The 14568-nt window shown below is 40.2% G+C and overlaps 1 protein-coding gene and 1 long non-coding RNA gene across 3 annotated transcripts in view; one reads left to right on the forward strand and one right to left on the reverse strand.

The window, feature by feature from the left end:
- Nucleotides 1-6865: 6865 nt before the first annotated feature.
- The window catches only part of LOC118381309 (voltage-dependent T-type calcium channel subunit alpha-1I-like), a 214320-nt gene continuing 206617 nt past the window's right edge, over nt 6866-14568 (reverse strand). The window contains exons 36-39 of the mRNA XM_052526088.1: nt 12699-12833; nt 11158-11353; nt 10346-10668; nt 6866-7030 (exon numbers count right to left, since the gene is read on the reverse strand). Of these exons, the coding sequence (XP_052382048.1) occupies nt 6866-7030; nt 10346-10668; nt 11158-11353; nt 12699-12833 (819 nt within the window). The remainder of the gene's footprint in view (nt 7031-10345; nt 10669-11157; nt 11354-12698; nt 12834-14568) is intronic.
- On the forward strand, nt 7917-8730 carry LOC127932377 (uncharacterized). 2 transcript variants are annotated; one of them, XR_008145046.1, is made up of 3 exons: nt 7917-8054; nt 8253-8340; nt 8561-8730. It is a non-coding gene; the product is annotated as an uncharacterized LOC127932377 (long non-coding RNA). The 2 variants fall into 2 exon arrangements; XR_008145047.1 differs by lacking the exon at nt 8253-8340 and adding an exon at nt 8165-8208 and having other exon boundaries at nt 7938-8032.

Genomic DNA, 14568 nt, shown 5'->3' on the forward strand with positions numbered 1-14568 from the left:
GTACCAGCACTATGTAAATACATGGAGATTCCTGAGTTAGCCTTAGCTAGCCTACTGACCCCTTTTCTTATTCAGAACAAAATGGCCGCTGTTGTGATTGATGTGTTTGTCCTTTAAGAGCGAGCACAGATAGATCATGATGGTGACACACGAGCGCACACACACACACACACACACACACACACACACACACACACACACACACACACACACACACACACACACACACACACACACACACACACACACACACACACACACACACACACACATAGACTGTACTCATTAACTCCTTGCACTATTCATGTACAGTACTTTATGTGACTGAATATGGTCCTTATATGGTCATAAACCCTAAGCTTAGATAAGGAAATAGGCTGGCAATTGCATATCTTCATCTACAGGCTCTTCGTTGTCATTCACCTCCATTAAACAAAGACTCTGTGACAGCAAAACACATGTAGCCGCTTCAGTGATTAATTGGCTATCTGAGCCCACCAGTTTCTAAAACACACATTGCAATATATATTTTTTAGAGGAATTCCAATTAAATTGAGAGAGTTCTTATCTTCTTATTTCTGTAAAGAATGCAATCAAGTAGTAAAGCTTTTAAGTTTGGTCTTAGTGTGTGTGCATGGGGCGGCAGGGTAGCCTAGTGGTTAGAGTGTTGGACTAGTAACCGAAAGGTTGCAGGTTCAAATCCCCGAACTGACAAGGTACAAAATCTGTCGTTCTGCCCCTGAACAGGCAGTTAACCCACTGTTCCTAGGCCGTCATTGAAAATAAGAATTTGTTCTTAACTGACTTGCCTGGTTAAATAAAGGTAAAATAAAAATAAAAAAATGTGCGTATAATCCACATTCCCCTGCAACAAAACATGAACCATTTATTAAATCACATTATGTTTCCACGTGAAGGCGTTCTCTACAGTTCGTAATGATCCATTTTATTTTTATTTCTCATTTCCCCACTTTGTTATGAAAAGTGCTTTTGGATGATGACATGTGAATAGATTCATCCCACCTTGTATACATGATCATTTAAAAACCACCCAGAAGGTTTCATTCAACGGAACACAATATGAAGACAATCACGTAAAGGTGCAAACTGGAATATTTGCAAGTGTTTTTGTAAATCAGTGATATATTCCCATTGGTTTGAGAAGACCAATCAGCCTATTGCATCACACGGTGTAAAGTCGTCTGAAGTCCATTATAACCAATGGGACAGGTGTAGTCTATAACAGGCGTCTACCATCTTAATTAGTGTTCAATTAAGTCAATGTGACGGCTCAATCTGTCAGTCAGACGAAGATCACATCACCTCTAAGCTACCTGTCAAGCTAAATCAATAAAGACACGCTAGTTTACAGAGCAGCACTAACAGTGTAGGGAGATGGGGACGTTGACTTGAACAATGCTTCATTACTGTTGACACATTAGGACCCCACGGGTGGTCTTGTCACTGCCTGTGTTCAAATGGCAGGTCCTATAACTGAGTTACACACACAGCAATGACAGCATGAATTCACACATCACATGCACTGTCCCCCCCCTCTCTCTTTCTCTCCATCCCTCTCTTTACTCTGAGGTGATGGCACTTTGAACAGTGTTAAACTGCATATCTATTCCATTACATCAACTGTTCTGAGATGTGAGAGAAGAGAGAACCTGTGTATCCTGAGGGTGACAACTTCAAAGGACCATCCCTCCCTCCCTTCCACATCTCTCTCTCGCGCGCTCGCTACCTCTCTCCTCCCTTGCTCCCTCCATGTATCCCAGATGTCCATACGCACCCAGAACACAATTCAACATCAACCCTCTCCACAGCTGGCCAACATCTAACAAGCTAAGGCTGGGGTCATGCCAGCGAAGGTGTGTGTGTGTGTGTGTATACACACTACACACCTATTACCATCACCATCCTTTCACTCTCATTCATCCCTATTCATTCCTATTCTTCCTTCTCTTGTGTTAGTTAGTCTGATCAAACACACCTAGTAACCTTTGTGCTTCTCTCTCTGTCTCTCTGTCTTCATCTAATTCAATAGAATGTGAGTACAGTACATCAAGGGCTTGTAGATTGCTGTGGACAGCTGTGTGTTAGTGGTTAAATGCCTGTTCACATAAGCAGTCTTTTGATCAGACAGGTTCTCTCCAGGGGGCAGGAGGGAGCCGCAGGTGTACCAGCGTATCAAGCTGTGTGTGTGTGTGTCTGTATGTGTGCGTGTCCATGTGCATGCGTGCGTGCGTGTGTGTGCGTGCATGTGTTTTTCGATCAGTCGGGTTCTCTCCAAGGGAGGTAAAACCCCAGGTGTACAAGTGTTACAGACTTGTCCCAAATAGCCCCTTTTCCCAATATAGTGCACTACTTTTAACCTCAGGGTATTATAGGAAATAGAGGGCCATTTGAAACGCTACCATAGATTGATGTTAAAAACCCTTTCAAACTTAGAGGACGAGACCCAGTCACAGAAAGCTAGTGTTGTTTGCACTTAATAGTGTTTGAATGAAGGCTTGGCTAGCTGATCATGTGCATGTTGCTGCTGAATACCAAGAAACCCACAGGAAAGATTGTGACTAGGATCAATGACTTTCATACATCCATTTTTCTTCAATTGCAGCCGTTTCCTACAATGGTGTTGTAGGTCATATTTCGGGCAGAGGGACGAGTATTCACAAACACACACACTCATTGACGCAGACAAACACACACACTCATTGACGCAGACAAACACACACACTCATTCAAGCAGACAAACACACACACTCATTCAAGCAGACAAACACACACACTCATTGACGCAGACAAACACACACACTCATTGACGCAGACAAACACACACACTCATTGACGCAGACAAACACACCTGCTGCCAAGAGTCATACGCTTCTCTTTGATACTTATAGATGTCAAACACTCTCTAGTGTTGGAAGCTGTGTGAGGAAGACTGTGATGCTATGGTTCATAATTTAAGACACTAAACAGTGAGTCACGGCTCTGAAGACAGCAGGACATGAAAAACAAAGAAAAGAGGGGGAAAATGAAAAGAGAAGATAAACTGCCATCTGATATATCTCTGTGAGACTGAACAGCATCTAATCTGACGTGATGAGATAAGAGATGTGTTCATTTCAGATACTGTATCAAAGGCTTACTAAACACCCGGTTGGTTGAATAGCAGCCTTTTGTAGTAAACAACATCTCTTCTGGCCTCAAATCTTTTGAAATATCTGTGAACAAAATATGTTTGAACATATGTAGTCTCGTGAAGTTTGTATTTTAACATGGTGTTAGCATCATGGAACGTTAAGGGGCTTTAAAAACCCGGCCAAGACAAATCTGCTGTTTTGTGAAGTAACCAATATGACATTTATATTTGTGTGGACCAAGTGATTAAATCTGAAGCCAACTACAAGTGCCAAACCCACGGTTTCTCATTTCAAATATTTGTCAAATATATTATCCTTGTTTCCACACACACACATACGTCAGGGTCCTAAGAGACACTGAAGTTTTTATTTGATTTGATTATCTTTTAGCTCATGTCTCTGACTTGGCCTGTCTGTTTGTTGAGCTAGAACAATCAAGAGGAATGCCCAAGGTAAATGAAAAAGGCTATTTGAATAGTTGGAGTAGTTTGGAGCCCGTTATGTTTAGCGAGAGAGAAGAAGAACACCAGATTTAGAGTTTCAACATTGACACGGATGAATATGCATTAATACACAGGTTGGGATTGTGTTCTTTTCTAATTGTGATATTCTATCCTTACAAATCTACTCTCAAAATGACATACACGTGTAGGCAGCACTAACAAACCTGCACTTCGTCCTTACAATCAAAACATACAACATCCCCTGTGCAAGAGTCTACCTTTCAATAAGTCATCACTAGGAATTATGCATTGAAACGGAGCTATAAATTGCTAGGGTTCCCACACAGCTGCTACTACAACAAATCAATAACGTAATCAATGAACATTTGGGAGAGGATGAGACTTTGGCTGCCTCAAGAAAAGGTTCAACGGGTTAACATGGGAAGATGAAAAGGTTCAAAGGTTAACATGGGAAGATGAAAAGGTTCAACGGTTAACATGGGAAGATGAAAAGGGTCAACGGGTTACCATGGGAAGATGAAAAGGGTCAAAGGTTAACATGGGAAGATGAAAAGGGTCAAAGGTTAACATGGGAAGATGAAAAGGGTCAAAGGTTAACATGGGAAGATGAAAAGGGTCAAAGGTTAACATGGGAAGATGAAAAGGGTCAAAGGTTAACATGGGAAGATGAAAAGGGTCAAAGGTTAACATGGGAAGATGAAAAGGGTCAAAGGTTAACATGGGAAGATGAAAAGGGTCAAAGGTTAACATGGGAAGATGAAAAGGGTCAAAGGTTAACATGGGAAAATGAAAAGGTTCAAAGGTTAACATGGGAAGATGAAAAGGGTCCGACATTCAAATGAACAATGACGCGTCCTGTAAATGAGACGAGTCGCCATGTTAAAGAATCAAGAATCCGCCGAGGTTGAGAAGCTAATCCACTTTTATGACTCTAAAATGACATTTCACAAAAGAATAACAGCATGCAACTTAGCAGGCGGGGGAAAAGACAAGAACAAAAGACATCCTGATCCTACCATCTGGGAATACACAGACATTCTAACACATCATAATTCAATGACCTTTGAATCTCATTGGAGCCTATTGACATTTTACTGTAATACATAATAGCGATATATTTGAACCCTCTTGCCTATCTCCTACCAATACCTGTGTCATATATATCTGTATGCTTCACATATTGCATATCTCATACTCAGGGGGATAATATGTGAAATAAACTGGCTTTTCCAACTGGGTATTTTAAAGTGGCACTTCGCTACTTATTTGACCTGATATTCTTACTGTCCTTCCTGCAACATGCCGGTGTCCACATGGAGATATTGAATATGAGCTTAGAAAATAGTGGAGTGCCCCTTTAATTCTAACGGATAATGAGAAAGAATGAAAGGAGGATAAGTTGGACGACGTGCGATCGAGTGAGAGATTTGTTCCTCTCTGATCTCTTACTGTCTTCAAGGAAAACCAAAACATATTGCATGTAAGCGGACATCTTTGACATCTTTGTGGCTGTGGTGTGGCTGCGCTTGTGTATTTATGGGACCATCTGAGTGTGAGCGTTGGAAAAAATATTTTATAGATCCACTTCAGTGTTTTCTGTAATCCACCTGAGGTATACAATTCTCCTTCAAAACGTCGATACACAACGCTGCACAAATGTCAACAAGGGGGGACAAGAGACAAGAACTCCATTTTGTGAAACTGACCGGGACTTTGTTTTACTTTGTGTTTCACCAACCAAGATGGCGTCCGATCTCGATCTCTCATTGGATATGGTGCATCTATCCAGTAGAGCATCTTCTCTGAAGCCCTTGGTTCATGGGTGATTCATGAGAACATGGCCTATTCCTCTATGGTACGGCATATGTTCTCATTCACTCCCCACGTCTCTTCACTATAGCTCTCACATATGGATTATCTTTCCATTCAAAAGGTGCCCTTTTGCTAATTCTAGTATTTCTAGATTAGCCTTCATATCTCACCCTAACACACACAGAGGGACACATCTGCATTCATACAGATCCCAATATGTTTTATAACTAGAAAACCCATCAAATATGCAACCTTGATATTCTTTCACCTATCAAATGTTAAGCTAAAAGAAAAAGTAGGTAATCAATGCTACCTTATAGATGTGAGAAAAAAAAACTCTGTACAAAGTCTCATCGAAAGGACTCTACAATCTGCTTATCTTAATAATGAACATTGTCTTTTTCAAGAGGACAAAACCATTAGACTACAAGCCACTGGGCTAGGCAGCAATCACAGGAGCGTTAGCATTAGCCGCTAAGCTAAGCTTGCCCTGTTAGGCAATCGTTTTCTTTTGGAGTTTCATCAATGTTTGGAGTTTCATCATTGTTCCGACAATGCTCACACGAAATTCACATTTTGGTACTTGTTTTTGCTTTTCTTTGGGTGTATGGATGAGGGCGACTATGCTCCATGCAAGGTCAGAATTAGCATGTTTTTCAAGGGTCCTGTCATTGCTGTAGTCACCTATAAGAATATCCACATGTCTCAGAAAATGAGATGCCTTAATTAAACTCCATTACCCAGAAGTCATTGTAATCCTTCACAAAATGTATACCAATTCCTCAGCTTCAATTTTCACCCAATCGTCATGGAAAGAAGAGAACATGGCCATCTCACTGATGAAAAAGAGAGAGAGAAAGAGGGAGGAGACAAGTTCATTGAACAGATATCAATCAAACACCTCTGGAGGAGAAAAAAAGTTCCAACCGATAGATAAAGTTTCATCTGTTTTTCCTTGAGCCGGCATCCATCATCTGGCTCGTACCTTTAACTCCAAACCCCATCTCCCCTTCCTGTCCACCCCTCTTCTCAGTCCAAGAGTTGGTGAGGTACCCATGAGCATCTATCTCATAGTACTGTTGTCCATCTTTACTCCTGACAGAAAGATTTGCCTGGTCCAAACTCCCAGTGCTATTACATTTTTTCACCAGAGGGGGTGCCAGGGAGCTAGGTGACAGCAGTGACGTCAGAGACAAACTACTAAGTGTCTCTGATAAACGTTCGCTGTTAAAAGCCTGACTGGATCCTTCGCCTCCCATCCCTATCCCACAATCGTCATCCGAAGGGTCCATAGAGTCTTGCCTTGGGCACCCGGGACTGGTGTTGCTGCCACAGCTGCTCTGGCTCCTCTGGTGCCCTCTAGTGGCTTGGAGGTTGAATCCTGTACTGTGGCCTCTCATTGAGGGGTGACCCAGCGATCTAGGGGTTTGTCGTGTTTCACCGAGGTGAGGGAGGGGAGAGGGCAGAGGAGAGGCAGAGCCAGGGGAGAGTCCCAAGTCTCCTCGAGGGGGAGACGCTAAAGCTGAGACCTTCCTCCAGGGTGGTCTGGAGGCTTCCCTCGGAGCTGCCTGTGGCCAAGGACGAGTCACTGTGGGACAGGTGCTGAGGAAGGATAGAGGGGGTGGTGGGGTGGAGGGATAGCAAGGGGGGAAAGAAGAGAGAGCAGTAAGGAGAGAGAGAGAGAGAGAGAGAGAGAGAGAGAGAGACAGTGAGACAGAAAGAGAGAGAAAAAAAGTGAATGAGAGCGGGATGAAGTATTTAAGCACAAGAACCAAGAAAACAGAGAGTCAAGTAGAGAAGGGATGACCTCGCTAATTAGTGTAGTGCTGCAGAAATGTACTGGAATAGAATCTAACAAAGCACTCTGGAAATGACATAAACAAAACAAATTGATACTGAAAAGGTCAGTTACATGCTGTTGCCATGGTTACCTCTGAAGCGGAAGAAGAATATTGCTTGTTTTTGTGTGCCATGAACAGAAAATACACACTTAGCACCGTAGAATACCATTTAAATGAAAAATACTGTGCACTAAAGTCTAAATGGGAAGATATAAAGGTCTGAATAGGAAGATATAAAGGTCTGAATAGGAAGATATAAAGGTCTGAATAGGAAGATATGAAGGTCTGAATAAGAAGATATAAAGGTCTGAATAGGAAGATATAAAGGTCTGAATAGGAAGATATAAAGGTCTGAGATATAAAGGTCTGAATAGGAAGATATAAAGGTCTGAATAGGATATAAAGATATAAGATATAAAGGTCTGAATAGGAAGATATGAAGGTCTGAATATGAAGATATAAAGGTCTGAGTAGGAAGATATAAAGGTCTGAATAGGAAGATATAAAGGTCTGAATATGAAGATATAAAGGTCTGAATAGGAAGATATAAAGAAGATATAAAGGTCTGAATAGGAAGATATAAAGGTCTGAGTAGGAAGATATAAAGGTCTGAATAGGAAGATATAAAGGTCTGAATAAAAGAAGATATAAAGGTCTGAATAGGAAGATATAAAGGTCTGAATAGGAAGATATAAAGGTCTGAATATGAAGATATAAAGGTCTGAATAGGAAGATATAAAGGTCTGAATAGGAAGATATAAAGGTCTGAATATGAAGATATAAAGGTCTGAATAGGAAGATATAAAGGTCTGAGTAGGAAGATATAAAGGTCTGAATAAGAAGATATAAAGGTCTGAATATGAAGATATAAAGGTCTGAATATGAAGATATAAAGGTCTGAATAGGAAGATATAAAGGTCTGAATAGGAAGATATAAAGGTCTGAATATGAAGATATAAAGGTCTGAATAGGAAGATATAAAGGTCTGAATAGGAAGATATAAAGGTCTGAATAGGAAGATATAAAGGTCTGAATAGGAAGATATAAAGGTCTGAATAGGAAGATATAAAGGTCTGAATATGAAGATATAAAGGTCTGAATAGGAAGATATAAAGGTCTGAATATGAAGATATAAAGGTCTGAGTAGGAAGATATAAAGGTTTGAATAGGAAGATATAAAGGTCTGAATATGAAGATATAAAGGTCTGAGTAGGAAGATATAAAGGTCTGAATAGGAAGATATAAAGGTCTGAATAAGAAGATATAAAGGTCTGAATATGAAGATATAAAGGTCTGAATATGAAGATATAAAGGTCTGAGTAGGAAGATATAAAGGTCTGAATAGGAAGATATAAAGGTCTGAATATGAAGATATAAAGGTCTGAGTAGGAAGATATAAAGGTCTGAATAGGAAGATATAAAGGTCTGAATATGAAGATATAAAGGTCTGAGTAGGAAGATATAAAGGTCTGAATAGGAAGATATAAAGGTCTGAATAAGAAGATATAAAGGTCTGAATAAGAAGATGTATATTTTCAACTTTGTATGCACTCACTATAAAGGTCTGAATAAGAAGATATAAAGGTCAGATATAAAGCCCATTTATTGTGTTTTCTTCCTGAATAAAGATATAAAGGTCTCAACCACAGTGAGCTATAAAGGTCTGAATAGGAACAAAATGGCTGCTGTGCATCAGCTGGATACTTCCCCTTCTTAGAATATAAAAGAGGAAGATATCCAGTATATTGTAAATGTCATCTCTTGTAGCAATCAAGATCCCCATGGACCTTAACTGTAATGGAGTGTAGCCCTTAACTGACTGAGTGGAAAACAACTGAATCTGATGGGTATTTCACCCCATAAAGTCAATCCATGACTTATTCTACCATTATAACACCCATGGCTGTTACACTGAAGTCCATATACGACACTACATGATAGCACACACCTGAATATAAGATATAAAGTCCATCTCCAAGGCATTTCTAGTTGATCTGCTAACTATGTGTTTGTGACCAATAACATCTGCTAACCATGTGTATGTGACCAATAACATCTGCTAACCATGTGTATATGACCAATAACATCAGCTAACCATGTATATATGACCAATAACATCTGCTAACCATGTGTATGTGACCAATAACATCTGCTAACCATGTGTATATGACCAATAACATCTGCTAACCATGTGTATATGACCAATAACATCTGCTAACCATGTGTATGTGACCAATAACATCTGCTAACCATGTATATATGACCAATAACATCCCCATGGACCTTAACCATGTGTATGTGACCAATAACATCTGACTAACCATGTGTATATGACCAATAACATCAGCTAACCATGTATATATGACCAATAACATCTGCTAACCATGTGTATGTGACCAATAACATCTGCTAACCATGTGTATGTGACCAATAACATCTGCTAACCATGTGTATATGACCAATAACATCAGCTAACCATGTGTATATGACCAATAACATCAGCTAACCATGTGTATATGACCAATAACATCTGCTAACCATGTGTATGACCAATAACATCAGCTAACCATGTGTATATGACCAATAACATCAGCTAACCATGTGTATATGACCAATAACATCTGCTAACCATGTGTATATGACCAATAACATCTGCTAACCATGTGTATGTGACCAATAACATCTGCTAACCATGTGTATATGACCAATAACATCAGCTAACCATGTATATATGACCAATAACATCTGCTAACCATGTGTATGTGACCAATAACATCTGCTAACCATGTGTATGTGACCAATAACATCTGCTAACCATGTGTATGTGACCAATAACATCAGCTAACCATGTGTATGTGACCAATAACATCAGCTAACCATGTGTATGTGACCAATACAATTTTTATTTGATTTGTGTGTATCAAGAATGGTCCACCACCCAAAGGACATACAGCCAACCTGACACACCTGGGGGTGCAACTCAATATTAGGAAGGTGTTCTTAATATTTTGTACACCCAGTGTACATTTCACTACATGAATACTCCCTCTACCAATATGACCCCATAACCTCTTACCTGGGAAACTAGGATCCTACTGTTGGCCCCTGAGGAGTCTAGGACCTTGCTTTTGGCCCCTTGGGAGTCTAGGACTCTGCTGGTGGCCCCTGGGGAGTCTAGGACACTGTTATTGGCCCCTGGGGAGCGCAAAGAGGACCAGGAGGCTGGGGATGGCAGCCTGGATGCCTCTCTCCCCCTGGGTCTACCCCGTCCTGTGGATGGGTGGGGGACCGCTGTGGCTGTGGCGGGGTGAAAGAACTCCACAGGGAGATGGAAGAGAGGAGAGGAGGAACCTCTACATCCGACACTGCCAACCTGGTCACTGTGATGGCCATCACCATCTGTTGACATACAGTTATTATCTATAGAAAGATATAAATGTTGCATGTAGAATGAGCATGAGTTATCTATCCATTTATCCATCCATCCAGTCATCCATCCAGCTGTATAACGCTAATGTTATGGTGGGAGGAAGGATAGGCATGTCATTGAATGTCGTTAATCAATGTCTTTGTGTATGCCTGCCCATCTGTCTTTTAGTTAATTAACATTGGGATGTCGGTGTAATCAACTGTGTGAATACGGAGCAAAACGTCATTTTCTCTCTCACACATCTGAGCATGAGAGACGGGAAGGAAAACCTTCTGAATGAAATGATCATTTCAATGTCATTGCAAAGTCATGTGATCATCACTAAACACAGTCAGTTAAATACCAAGAGCATAAACCAAGGTCACAAGATGAAAATGTCAACTGGTAATGTATACACACATATCCATCAGATTTCACAAGTGCTAATGAGATGGGAAGAAAAAGGAGAACAAGGTTACCTCTGTTGTGGTGGAGGAACTGGAGAGACTGGCTCTGGAACTGGGGCTGGGCACCCACCTCTAGCAGGAATCCTACCCCATCTTCAGGGCCTCTGCTGTGGGGTCGAGTACCTCCGTGCCCCCAACGCCCTCCACACCCAGCCTGAATCCCCCTCAATTCCTCAGAACTGTGGGAGTCACTGCTCCCTCTCTCCTCCTATAGAGAGAAAGAGATGGGGGGAGGGGGAGGACCTCAGAGTTATCCTATAACACATATAAGCATTCAGGATGACTTCAATTAACACTCACATATCATCTGTAAAGTTCCAGGTACTACTGCTGGCATTATTAGACATCAATAAGCATCTGTTGCTATGGCTATAAGGGCTAGCCCTGTCTAGAGTGAATGACTATGTAAAATTCTATCTCCGGGCAGCTAACATCTATTAGCATTTTAAGTGTATTAACCAAATGAGGCTACCCCTGGTGTAGCATGTTAAAAGAGTTCAACTACCACACTAGCATATTAGCATTGAAATAGGCATAACTTAGAGCCAAAGGTGGTTGTACTTGAATGCTTGTTCATGTTGTTAATATTTGGAAAGACTACCATTTTGTTAGCTGATAGCACCATTCATTAGGGGTTAGCCGAGCACGCTAGCTAACTAGCCAACATCAGCAACAACAACAACAATAACAACAACAAAAGCGTTGTCTGTGGTAAAGCAAAAGTCTAAAAGGAAACAGTATTAATTGTGAAAAGAAATTACCAAATGAAATATTGATACCAATGAAATATAATTTTAATAAAAACCACCATGGGATATTTTTCCAATTTAGAGAATTTTATACATTTTAAAATGTCCTACTATTTGATACTTCATCTCTCTTCAGTCAATACATCTGTTGATTAGTAATATATTTTTCCAAACTAAAGTAATTGCAAGCTCCACAGTGCCTCGTTTTAGATTGGATATCAAATTAGTTTCAATAGAGAAAAGCAATAAGGTAAACCATATGAAACAGCTTAGAGGAGACGGGATGATTACACACACACACACACACACACACACACACACACACACACACACGCACACACACACACACACACACACACACACACACACACACACACACACACACACACACACACACACACACACACACACACACACACACACACACACACACACACACACACACACACACACACACACACACACACACACACACACACCACGGCACACAGACACCAACAAACACAGACCATGCACACACACACACATCACGTTTGCCGCACGCACACACACACACACACACAGGCACACAGACACCAACAAACACAGACCCGTTTGCCTAGCCTGCCCACGGCACATGGTGAAACACACACGGGAGCATTGATTCGCTAATCAAGCAGTTAATGCAGTGGGATGCAGTATGTGATAGAATGTGTTCATGTGTGTAAGCAGTTGAATTATGCAAAAACAAAAAGTATATAGTTTCTCAGTGTGTGCACATGTTTTGTGTCAATGAGAGTAAGTCTGTGCGTGTGCACGCCCCACCTTGCCGTCCCTGACCAGGAGCTGGTAGTCACTGTGGTCGTCCAGACTAAGATCATCAGGAAGGGCCAGTGATGACGACTTGTCAGAAAACTGCTCTGACATCAGAGACGCCTGCTCCACCTCAGCCAATCGGATCTGCGATACAAACACACAGAATTCCAACAGAGCACATTATGTTATTCAATACACCCAATTTCGTGTGAAAAGTGTGAGAAACATTTTCTTTTTGGTAAAAATATTATGATTAAATTTAAGCGCATTTAAAGTGCCAAATAATGCATATACAGTGCACAATAACACTTGCTATAAGCTGTCATAACAACGCATACAGTTCAAATGTGTTGCCCTGTATCCAGTAACTGACTAAAGTTGTAACTGACTAAAGTAGTATCTGACTAAAGTTGTAACTGACTAAAGTTGTAACGGACTTAAGTTGTAACTGACTAAAGTTGTAACTGACTAAAGTTGTAACTGACTAAAGTTGTAACTGACTAAAGTTGTAACTGACTAAAGTTGTAACTGACTAAAGTGGTAACTGACAAAAGTTGTAACTGACTAAAGTTGTAACTGACTAAAGTAGTAACTGACAAAAGTTGTAACTGACAAAAGTTGTAACTGACTAAAGTTGTAACTGACTAAAGTAGTAACTGACAAAAGTTGTAACTGACTAAAGTTGTAACTGAACAAAGTTGTAACTGACTAAAGTGGTAACTGACAAAAGTTGTAACTGACTAAAGTTGTAACTGACTAAAGTTGTAACTGACTAAAGTAGTAACTGACAAAAGTTGTAACTGAACTGAAAAAGTTGTAACTGACTAAAGTAGTAACTGACTAAAGTTGTAACTGACTAAAGTTGTAACTGACTAAAGTTGTAACTGACTAAAGTTGTAACTGACTAAAGTTGTAACGACTAAAGTTGTAACTGACTAAAGTTGTAACTGACTAAAGTTGTAACTGACTAAAGTTGTAACTGACTAAAGTTGTAACGGACTTAAGTTGTAACTGACTAAAGTTGTAACTGACTAAAGTTGTAACTGACTAAAGTAGTAACTGACTAAAGTAGTAACTGACTAAAGTTGTAACTGACTAAAGTAGTAACTGACAAAAGTTGTAACGGGCTAAAGTTGTAACTGAACAAAGTTGTAACTGACTAAAGTAGTAACTGACTAAAGTTGTAACTGACTAAAGTAGTAACTGACTAAAGTAGTAACTGACTAAAGTAGTAACTGACTAAAGTTGTAACTGACTAAAGTTGTAACTGACTAAAGTAGTAACTGACTAAAGTTGTAACTGACTAAAGTTGTAACTGACTAAAGTTGTAACTGACTAAAGTTGTAACTGACTAAAGTTGTAACTGACTAAAGTTGTAACTGACTAAAGTTGTAACGGACTTAAGTTGTAACTGACTAAAGTTGTAACTGACTAAAGTTGTAACTGACTAAAGTTGTAACTGACTAAAGTTGTAATGGACTAAAGTTGTAACTGACTAAAGTTGTAACTGACTAAAGTAGTAAATGACTTAAGTTGTAACTGACTAAAGTTGTAACTGACTAAAGTAGTAACTGACTAAAGTTGTAACTGACTAAAGTAGTAACTGACAAAAGTTGTAACGGGCTAAAGTTCTAACTCCCACAGTGATGTAAGATATTGACAGCCTGCTCTCTAGGTGGACTGTGTCAAAAAGTTGAGCGGCTGATTGGCTGAGAGTCATGGAGGTGGTAGTGACAGGTTGGTATGGTAATATGGCAGTATGGGTTATATCTGGACCATTAGACCGACTCTGAGGAATCTCCCTGTCAGCTGGTCTGAGCCCATCAGTATAATGAAAAAGAGGGAGGGATGGGAGAAAGGGAGAGAGAGAGAGAAGTGA

Source organism: Oncorhynchus keta, chromosome 10 (assembly GCF_023373465.1).
Source record: "Oncorhynchus keta strain PuntledgeMale-10-30-2019 chromosome 10, Oket_V2, whole genome shotgun sequence".
Lineage (NCBI taxonomy): Eukaryota > Metazoa > Chordata > Actinopteri > Salmoniformes > Salmonidae > Oncorhynchus > Oncorhynchus keta.